Raw genomic sequence first — 11,694 nt, 5'->3', positions numbered from 1 at the left:
TTAGAACTTGAGGTCTCGAAATCAACCATCTAAACGCACACACCTTGGTGTGACAACGGTGTTTTTTTCTTTCATTCATATCTCGCAAGTTGAGCGATTGAGCTCAAATTTTCACAGACTCATTATTTTATGCATATGTTGAGATACACCAACTGTGGAGGCTAGTCTTTGACAATTACCAATAGTGTCCACGGCCTTTAAAGATCATGTGCGCAGTTGTTTGTTGCTTTTTTTAAACACTTTTGTTTGAACGAAAATTTTGTTCACAAAACAGACGGTGACACGGACACCGACCATTCCATAATGGTTACAAATTTACTAAAATAGCCGTAAACTAATAGGCTTCTGGATATGTTGCAACTATTTTGTTTTCTTTTTAGCTGTTTCGTAGCGCAGCGAAACAGCTCTTGTTTTTGTTAAAGTTTTTTTAATATTTTTTATATTTTTTATTTGTCTGTTTCAGGAATGACATTTTAAAAACACTAATTTGCAATGTTCCCATTGAGCGATTGCAATGAAACTTTCAGGTATGAAAGGTATTGATGTCATGATGACGTCATCACCAGTCACGTGACGTCATCTTAAAGGTGTTTTATGTTAAGTGTTTGAAAATCTATATCAAATCAGCCACAAGAGACCGTAGGTTTTTGTTTGCGGGATTGGGTAGAGATAAATTAGGTCTTCATTTTATTTTGTGTGCTCGACCTCACACGACCTCTACTTCCGGTCAAAATCGGAAGTGCCCTTTAATTCAAAAGTGGCAAAAGTTATGAAGTTGGTCTAGCAAGGGTGGGCAGTTCAAACGCAACAGCGCCCTCTAGCGGCAGGTTGAAAACTCTTTAAAATGGACCTTTTGAAGATGTGTGTGGTGAAGTTTTGTGTAATCACTTCAAATTTTACACACACGTTTACTGTCAGGCGGGCACCATATGTGTGAAGTTTCAGATCAATGATGTCATCGGGGGTCACGTGACGTGGCATTAAAGGTGCCCATTTTGAAATCGTATTCTCCTGAAGTATTTATGTGATAATCTTGATAATCTGGTAGAATGTTAGTTACTGGCAAGTTCTTGTGAATTATAAAATGACGTCATAATGACGTCATCACATGATTTCTTATGATTTTTTTCATTTTTTGCACCTTTAACTCATTAATTGCTAACTGTACATGGTGTAATCTAAATTATCTTTTTAAATAGCCAGGATTGGTCATAACTGCTTTGAATATAATTAAAATGTCAATTTCAGTTGAGAAATTTGAAAATGTTATTAACGAAACTGCAAATTCAATCATGTCTAGTTTTAGTATTATTTTTAGCTGGTTCGCAGAGCAATGAGCGAAACAGCTTTTGTTTTCGTTAAAGTTTTTTTTGTTATTAGCTGTTGCAGTGCAGCGAAACAGCTCTTGTTTTCGTTAAAGTTTTTTAAAATTATTTTTTGGCTGTTTTGTAGCGCAGCGCAGCGAAACAGCTCTTGTTTTTGTTTTTTTTAAAGTTTTTTCTTATTATTTTTTTTCTTAGCGCAGCGCAGCGAAACAGCTCTTGTTTTCGTTAAAGTTTTTAATATTATTATTATTATTATTATTTTTGTGTATTTTTTAGGACTGAAATTTTAAAAGCACTAATTTGCAATGTTACCATTTCAGGTATGAAAGGTATTGATGTTATGGTGTGCATATTGCAATGATGTCATGATGACGCCATCACAAGTCAAGTGACGTCATCTCAGCCAAATCAGTCAAATCAGCCAAATGAGACCGTAGGTTTTTGTTTGCGGGATTGGGTAGGGATAAATTAGGTGATCATTTTGTTTTGTGTGCCAGAGGTTGACCCACTCCCTTTAATTCAAAGGTGGCAGAAGGAATGAATATTACTCATTACCAAGTGAGGTTTTATGCTGATAATTATTTTTAGTAATTACCAATAATGTCCACTGCCTTTAAAACCCTAACTCCCAACAAGCCTTTTTTTTTGTAATCTTCCCCAATCCATCAATTTCCAACATAGTGCTACATGTATTGCTATTTCCACTGGACTTCACCCATCAAACTCCAACAGTACATTTGCAATAGTACCTAATCCATCAAAACTGTTGGATATTGGTGGAGTGGGTATCCTTGGTACTGTACAAAGAATATAGAGGGTGGTTCGGCATTTACACAGCCCATCAAAATCTAACAACTCTGTGCAGTATTTTATTAGGGTAATTTAAAAAAAAAATTTTTTAGGGCTCAGGCCAATTATGTGTTTACGGTGTCGCACATGTTCTGAGATTCAGCGAACTAAAACAGTGGCTGTTTCACATAACAATTGAACATCACTGCCCTTTTAAAAAAAAATTCTTTTTGGGTGGGGAGTGAAGGAGACTTCGAATAAAGAAGACTTCTACTCAGTAGTAGTGGTGGTGTCTTCGCTAGCCTGGTGGTATTTGATGAAGCACTGCCCTGGGCACAGGTTTACTCCACACACTGGGCAGCCTCGTCTGGTCGTCTTGGGCTTATCGGACTTCGTCACGTTGTTTTTTTGACGACAGTACTTGCAGTAGTGAGCGTGTCTTCCTGGCGTCTTGTCCGAGAAGTGCCCCCTGATGTTGTGTGCCGGGACCGGTTGTGCGCTTGACGATCGTCTTGCAGTCACCCCTCTAGCATGTCCGTCAACAAGACTGGTAGCGATGGCCGGAGTGGACTGGGAGTGGGTCATCTTGTTCTCCACCTCCTCCCTGATGTTGTCACTATCACTGCTATCGCTGCCATCACTGTAGGCTCCGGCTGGATTGTGGTGCTTATAGCAAAACCACACGTTGACTCTGGCAACATCAACCAAGAAGTACAGGATGTTACACCACCAGAACTGCGATTTCCGGGTGCAAGTATGGTAAGATCGCAGCTGGTCACCACGATCGACTCCTCCCATACACTTGGTGTAGTCCACCGCCTGAGGAGGAGCTGCAACGGTCTTCATTTTGCGGCGGCCGGTAGACGGGTCCGGACACCTACGTCTGAGGGTGTGGGTCACAGGATTTCTCCAGCCTTGGTGCGCTGATGAGAGGAGGGTCATCACTCGGCTGTCTTTCCAAGCGACGGCTGTCACCTGGCCATTCTGTCTGGTGTAGAAGGTACCCCTCGGAGCTTTTTGTAGGCGCTTCAACTTCAAGCGGTTCAGGCTGGAAGGCTTTGTTGAAAAATCGGAAGGCAGACCTTTGCTGTTTCCTTTTATAGCCCCTGTGAGATAGGTTTGCTTGGCAAGCAATGACCTTGCAAGGCTGACTGAGGTATAGAGCTTGTCGGTGAAGATGTGGTGGTACACGTTCAGCTGATGTTTTGCACAGGCCATTGCTACGTCTGCCATCTTGGCAGGTCTATCACCATGCGGATGCACCATGAAGTTGAGGATGTACCCGCTGGCTGACTCTGGCAATGGTGTATATCTTGAAGCCCGCCCGGATTGGTTTCAGAGGCATAAAGAACTTCCTCACGCTAGCTTTGAAGCCTCTGTACTTGATCATCGCCTCGTCTATGGTAACCTCTCGGCCAGGGTTGTACAGCTTCAGGCAGGCAAGGGGAACCTTATCCCACAGGGACTGTAATGGGTAGAGGGGATGATTCTTTTTGGTTGAGTAGCGATGGGCCTTGTCGCGAATAAGGTCGGGGTCCTTGGATTGATCAGCACAGGCCAAGTGCTCGCTGATTGTGTTGAACGTGTGCCTCTTCATAGTATTTGTGATCAGGGTGTTTTGCAGGCCGAGATGGGATGCCCAGTAGTCCTTGTAGTTATTTATTCGGACAAGACCCATCAGCATATGAATCCCGAACCACCCACGCCTTGACCTCTGGTAGGGAAGTGAGAGGCAGTCTTCGGGCTTTTAACTTCGTGTTGGTCCACTTGCAATGGATGTCATGAGGAGAAGTGGAAAAAGCTTCAGGAAGTATTTCACCGGTGTTGATTTCTTCCCGAAAGTTGGGCCTCTGGGTTTTTTTCCCTTGAAGTTGTGGACGTGGATGTGTTCCAGATGGTGGGTCCAACCCTGGTCGTCTGGCGCATAGGTCCCTCTGGTAGGCGGAGGGGGGATTAGGGTCGTCGTGGGAATCAACTGGGGCCGGTGTTTGCTCTCTCTTCTTCTTCTCTTTCTTCTTGGAAGAAGTAGGTGGCTCTTCCATGGAGTTCTCTCCCTCGTCCCCTCCTGTCTGAGAGCTGTTCGAATCAACCGGGCCAGTGTTTGCTTCTTTGGCTTCCTTTTTCTTCTGCTTCTTCTTGGAAGAAGTAGATGGCTCTTCCTCGGAATCCCCTCCCTCTTCCCCTCCTGTCTGAAAGCTGTCTTCGGCCTCAAAGCTGTCTGTTGCTTCCCCACCACATTCAGCAGCCAGGGTGAAGGGTGAAGTGCCTCCTGTCTGAAAGCTGTCTTCGGCCTCAAAGCTGTCTGTTGCTTCCCCACCACATTCAGCAGCCAGGGTGAAGGGTGAAGTGCCTCTTGCCTCGGCAACAGCCTGGTCGAGGAAAGCTTCCTCCTCGCTCTCTGAGGTCTCCACCAGGGCTCGGTAGGTTTTACCCATCCTCATGTCGGCATCTTGCATGCTGGATCTGATGGCTGCTCTCAAGCGGCTGTTTTCTACTTGAAGAAGTCTCTCCATCGCAGTGGGGTCTTGAGAGGTGTGAAGGCGTGCCTTGCCTTTCCCCTTGCCTTTCCCCTTTCCTTTCCCCTTTCCTCCTCTCTTATCTCCTGTTCCCTCTCCTTCATTTTTCTTCTCCTGCCAAGTCCTTCTCATAGAAGTGGACTCGACGAACATGTTTCTCTCATCCATGGTCAAACTATACTGAAGATTTTTGACTTCTCGAGATGTCATCGTGACTGTTAGTCAATGTGTGACTGGGGATGAGCCTCAAGAAACAGCCACTTATATAGCCCTAGGTGTCTTAGTTATGGTAATTATTACATAAAATTACATAATACGTAATTACCATTTAAATAGGAAATATTGTTATTATGACAATGCTATTAAAAATACAATCAATCATTCGATACTTAATTAACAGAAACTAGTCAACCCCGCGCACAAATGGTTGGGTCTGCCATTGTAAGAAACAATGGGGTCAACAATACACCACATGTACATCACATGCGCATCCCATGCCTTTATCAGCTGTTTTTTCCACCACCTTGCCCTGAAAACCCCCATCACCCTAATACAATCAACCACTCCATAAAAGTCCAACAGGTGGCACATCTTAACATTCAACATACCTAACCCATCAGTGTCCATCAGGGTAATTGCAAGTCCACAGTACCCATTCCATCACACTACCTCACTTCATTGATAGTACACATCACCTAAACCATCATATCCCAACAGGAGCACTGTTGGAATTTGGTGTAATGAGGACTGTTGGGCTCGGGAAAATTTGGCATTCTAGATATTCTGTAGTGCAATCTTAGGCCAACAAGAGGCAAACAGAACATAAAGCCTTTAAAATGCGAGCAGCAGTATAACCTTTTGGATTAACAGCATCTTCAGGTGCGGATCTATGACACAAGTTTTAGATAGGGGGAAAATCTGTCAAAGAGTGAGCGCGTGAGGGTGAAACCTTAATTGCATGGGTCCGGGCCCGCCAAAGGGCCGGGGAAAATTTTGCATTCTAGATGCTGTGTGGTGCAATCCAATAAGAGGCAAACGGAATGGAACAGAAAAATTTGCCTTTAAAATGTGAGCAGCAGTTGAACCTTTTGAGTTAACAGCATCTTCAGGTGCGGATCTATGACACAAGTTGAAGGGGGCAAATCTGCAAACACGAGTATGCGAGTGTGAAGCCTTTACGGCATGGGTCCGGGCCCGCTCAAGGGCCCAGGAAAATTTTGCATTTTAGATGCTTTGTGATGCGATCTAGGGCCAATTTTGAGGGGGACATTTGATATAGTGTCCCCCACCCTTCAAAAAGTTGTTTCATCCTTTGCCCCCAGGATTATGCCCATGGTGGGACACAGGGTTTGATCTTTACACAGTGCAAAACATGAGTTTCATGATAAAGGTGGTCAAAAAGATGGGGGGACATTTGATATTGTGTCCCCCACCCTCCAAAAGATGGGGGGGACATGTCCCCCTGTGTCTCCCCCCCCCCATTCCACGATTGACACCCATGCAATGCATTGGGAGGATCAATCAAGGGTTATGATTATATATGTCAGGACACTTTGTACCTTTGCCACTTTGTACCCTGGATATTTTGTACCTTTTCAAGGTCAAAGTGACTTTGGACACTTCGTACCTTCTTTCAAGACACTTCGTACCTTCTCAAGAGTCACTTTGTATCTTCTCACGAGACATTTCCTACCTTCGTACTAAATCCTGATTTCTGCATCGTTTATGATTATTTTGTGCTTTGTGATCGGATGATTATGAAATAAAAGCAAATCAAACCAATTAGGCCTATTACTAGTTTGTTGGGACTAAGGAGCCCTTTTGACGATTGCATGATTGTCTGACTTTAAAGTATTTGTAAAAAATATGGGCGGAAGATGTTGTCCTTGGCGGTAGTAACTTCATACAAAATATTAGTTTCACATTAAAAAGGACATTCACATAGTCAAACATCTCACCCGAGTGATATGCCTGTGATTTTTTTTTCCACAGAACCCGGGTGCGTATATGGGTAAAAATCACAATTAATTTCTTTATCCCCGATGCAAATTTAACAACTATTATATCGTTTGCAATATCCGCTGCTAAACATAGGATTCAAACTGACTCTAGCCACCAGGCAGTCTCAGTGGTCTAGTTGGTATGACACTGCTCTAGACTTGCAAAGGTCGTGTGTTCGAATCCCACCCGAGTAATATGCCTAAAACAGGGGTTTTTTTTCTTCACAGAACTCAGGTAAGTACTGAGTATACAGTGCTAACACACTTTGGCGTATTATGGGTAAAAATAAAAAATTAATGCGTACAATTTCGACAGCTAGTCAACAGATTTGCTCAATATTTGCCACTTCCGAAAATCATGTCCCCAGTTATGGGAACACGAACTTGATCCTCAATGTCTAACCATTCCATAACACTCGAAACACCATTGAGGAAATATTTTGAAGAAAAAGGACAAAAACTTACCGAATCCCGGAGCGAAACAGTCACAAATTTCCCAGGTTGATAGTTTGAATTTAAGTGGGTGGAGCTTTGGCTCTGTGTGCCGGACGATTCAGCAACAGCTGCAGTGCGTACGTGAGCAACGTACTCATTGTACATGAAGGTATACATTGTACAACGAGATCATGAAGCGAAGTTATGAGTACGGTCGTTCTTTCAACCTCGTACGCATTTCGCTCCGGGATCTGGTAAGTTTTTGACCTTTTTCTTCAAAATGTAAATGGTAATAAATTCTCAAGGAATTACATGTATATTCCGCCAGGCCTACAATATAGTTATCTGATTTGATAGTTACTTTTGGACTGTAGACCCAAAAAAGTGAGCCATGCATACTGTTTTCAAATGTTATTCAGGTTAAATAGGTGATCTTGAGACCATTAGAGAGCTCAAAATTTTGAGGGAGAATCTAGGAGACTGCAGGTCTCGTCCTGTACATGTATCTCGCCAATTTTGCTGGACCAGAAATGTTCATACAAGACCAGGGTACTAGAATTCATGCTTTAAAAAATACCAACATCAATATTGCAATGGTGTGGGACCCCCAGATGCCTATTGTTTTTGGATCCCCTCGGATAAAAATTAAGCTTGTTATGGCTAAAACAAAAGAAATGTTTTCCGAGCATTTCTGTTGTCAACACACCATTCTTGTTTTTTAAAGGTTTTTGGAATTTTAAAGAACCAAAATCAAACTAAATCTTAAAGTTTTGTAGTTATTTGTTTAAAACAAATATCAAACTCTCTAACGTTGGTTCCAATTGAATGAGCTGAAACAATGAAAAATCTTAAATTGTCATAACTCTATTATTGCAATGATGCAATGACTTGAAACTAAAATCAAATATTGCTTCTTACACACCGATACATATGAAAAGATAAACTCAAAGAGTGCACCACTGGTTCCAGTTGAATGAGCTGAAACAATGGAAACCTTAAATGGTCATTACTCCTTAAGTCAATGATGTAGGCTATTGACATGAAATTTGAACCAAATATTGCGTTGTACACAAAGTATGTTAATTCCCATCCAAAATAAAAACTCGAAGAGTTATCACTGGTTCCAGTTGAATGAACACTTTAAATGGTCATGACTTCGTATTGGAATGATGAACTGACTAAAAATAAGGTTTATGTAAACTCATATGAAGACATAAAACTCAAAGAGTTGTTCACTGGTTTCGGTTAAATGAGCTAACAAAATGAAAACCTTAAATGGTTATCACTCCTTAATGCGATGATTTATCAATTAAAAACTTAAATCAAATGTTGCTGCTTACATGTACATATACAGTAGATAATATGAAAAGATGAAACTCAAGGAGTTTTTCACGGGTGTCAGTTGAATGAAAATCTTAAATAGTCATTACTTCATACTTGCCAATGTCCCCACCCCTTAGACCATCAGTTGATCAAATTATTGGTTTGTCTGTCAGTCATTGGTTCTATCTGGTGAACATTAGCTCGCCATGGCAGCTTCACTGTTCTAGTTCTCAGCTGTTTCGTAGCACAGCGCAGCGAAACGGCTCTTGTTTTCATTAATGTTTTTTTATTATTAAAAAAAAAAAATTCTATGCCCTGATTTGCAATGTTTCCAATAATCACAACCATCAATACCAGACTTACTAAGTCTCATTAGGGGTGAGATTCACGCATTAGGGGTCTGTCTTACGCTCTCGCGCACCGCAACCATTTTCTCACGCATTGGGACCAGACCGGGAAAAGAATTAAAAATAATGCACTTGGCATCTCTGCAACACCAGGAATTTGTATTTTCAAATCAGACTTGGCAGAATTAGTCATAGATTTAGTTTGAAGATGCCATTTGCAACCCTGTTTACGCCAAGGTTATTGCGGTGATTTGCCAATGACCATGTCATCAATAGCATACAAATATTGACTGCTTTGAGTGCTGTGGTTAAATCTACACTCCCTATGACTCCCGAACTGATCCCCAGAGCGTTCTACTTTCCCGAGGCACAGCCGAGGGAAAATGGAACGGTCTGGGGATCACTGAGGGAGTCGTAGTTTTAACCATAGCACGAGTTAAAGCAGTCTATATTTGTTTTATAACACCTCAACAGAGTATTTATCATCATTCTACACGTAACGTTTGTACGCGCGTTTCAGATACACAGATGCACAACTTATTTGGTTCGAGGTTGGTAAAAAGACGTCTGGGTACTGCACGCAGTGTGACTATCACACGTCGAACGATGCACTATCACATGGCCGCCGTCTAGTAAAACTAAGACATATCATGTGACGCGCTCTAAATCAATGAAAAGGCAGAATATTTGTAACGGGTATTATAATACGTAATACTGACTGAGAAATTTGTCCAGAATTTCAATATCTGTAGGAAAGTAGCTGTTCCACATTGATACAATAAGGGGGCGGTTGATCAAGGTAGGATTAACTGTTTGCATGATGAGAACATGTCCTAAAGCGAGGTGCGACTAAATGGAGAGTAGGCCAATCATCTTTGGCATCTCTAAAGAAGCGGTATTGTTTGTGAACCTATCTCACGTCCATTGTCAGGTTGTGCTGTTATGGGCACCACAATAAAACAGCTGGAAACTTGTTATTGTTACAGTTTGTGGGGGATTTGACCTGCGGGAAATATAAAAGTATCTGTGTCTTGGTAATGGTCGAGCTACGTCAACAATATACTTTTATTACATACACAGAAAAATAAAGTGACAAAAGCAACAAAAATATTTCTTGTTTTTGTTTTAACTGTTACTAAAGTACTAAATGGATAGTGCTTTTGTAAACAGGAAAACTGTTTCAATGTCACAGGCTTAGTATGTGGTATCCTAAATTGTACAGCTTTTCTTAAAAGTATAAAGTTAAATATGTTTCTTATTACAGGTCCTTTTACTGAAGTTGTGTCTTCTGAATTGAAGCTGATCAACCCCTCGGAAAAAAATGTCTGCTTCAAGATTAAAACAACGGCTCCCAGAAGGTATTGTGTGAGACCAAACAGCGGTATTGTAGGTCCTAAAGAGTCCGTAAAGGTCTCAGGTAAGTTTGAGACAGTAACTACCTAGTAAAAATAATAATATAGTATTCAATTCTTTCAAAGCACTTTGTAACACCAGAGGGCATCTGGAAGTACTCATTATTGTTTTTACAAGGAATGCATACATACTGTACGTACCATGTTTGAATTATACAGGTAAGCCCCATCTATGAACATAGAAAGTGAACGGGTTCGCGGCGTCCTCGCCATTATTATTGCGTGTAAAGGCGTTCATGGTGGTCACATGTATGGCATAAAGGAGACTGAAGAGACCTTCTCTTATGACATGTATGAGTTCGTCCCATTTATCTCGCCTTTAGCGTAGTATAATTGACACAGGTGAAACTATAAATAATAAATACATAAATAGCTTATTAAATAACACGAAAATGCACATTATTAAACACTTGAGAGAAGGGAGACAAAAGTGAACCATATAGTCAAAAATGAAAGCGACTTCAAATGCAAAACGAGATACAGCAAAATTACAAGCAATAACTGAGGACTGATAGAGTGAAACTTAAACATTAAACGCTTTAAGACAAATCCGGTTTAAATTATGACACAAAATTACCAATATAATAAACTTACATCATTGCCGGGAGGGATTCATAACTTCATCCGTACACATGGGAAATGTTCTGTGGTTAATGGCAGCATTCTGACGCACTGTATAAACCAATAATAAATATATGCGAAGCAACAGGGATTGACATTACATACACCAACTCTGAATATACAGGAAACAACAAGGATAATTTAATAATAAATAATAATAATAATTTGGGGGGGGGCTACTCATCCTTACTTACAGCTAAGAGCTGAATTGCGAAGGACGCGGCTTCAACGTGTTCGAGAAGCAGGCATGCAAGGGCGCCTTTGGCTGCCAGCCACATCAACCCATTATGACCACGGAGCACAGCCACGATCGAATGTGTTTGATTTTTCCTGAGGGAGGAAAACCGGATGTTCTGGAAAACCCTCGTGGCACAGCAGAGAACCAACGCACAACTCAACTCACATATGGCCCCGTCCGGGAATCGAACCGGGGTCACCTTGGTGAGATGCGAGCGCTTTACGCACACACCAACCATGCCACCCAATTTATACGCTGACAAACATTTCCAAGCAAAATAATAAATACTGAATATAAACGATAATACCTTGGGATAATACCATGAAGCAATAATGATAATACAATACAACAAACACACTTATCGACGGAGATAACACTCCCACCAATGAATGAATTATATTCTAAATATTAATATCAATAAAGTAATAATCAAAGGACTGCTGGTGTGACTACAAATACACACATAAATATTAGTGCTAAAGGTACGATACCATACTCGCAAACTCCATAACAGATAACCAAATAGCAAAATGTTTAAGTAATCATAATCAGAACAATAAAAAAAAATGTTTATAGCAAAAGCCGTAGACGGGATTGATCAATACTGTAATTATTAACAAGATTAATTAATCACCAGTGGGAAGTTTATTAGCGGATTCCAACAAGACTAACTTGCTTATTGGACGTA

The 11,694-nt window shown here is 41.2% G+C and overlaps 1 protein-coding gene across 1 annotated transcript; it reads right to left on the bottom strand.

The window, feature by feature from the left end:
* Window positions 1-2,384: 2,384 nt before the first annotated feature.
* On the bottom strand, window positions 2,385-3,347 carry LOC117288911. Its single transcript, XM_033769783.1, has one exon. The coding sequence runs from the start codon at window positions 3,345-3,347 to the stop codon at window positions 2,385-2,387; it is 963 nt and encodes a 320-aa protein (XP_033625674.1).
* Between the last annotated feature and the right edge of the window lie 8,347 nt (window positions 3,348-11,694).

Source organism: Asterias rubens, chromosome 4, assembly GCF_902459465.1.
Source record: "Asterias rubens chromosome 4, eAstRub1.3, whole genome shotgun sequence".
NCBI lineage: Eukaryota > Metazoa > Echinodermata > Asteroidea > Forcipulatida > Asteriidae > Asterias > Asterias rubens.
This window is presented reverse-complemented; position numbering and strand designations above follow the sequence as displayed.

What these genes read in the sequence shown, in the direction of transcription:
- LOC117288911 (XM_033769783.1), bottom strand. Translation starts at nt 3,347, where the DNA reads ATGGCAGACGTAGCAATGGCCTGTGCAAAACATCAGCTGAACGTGTAC.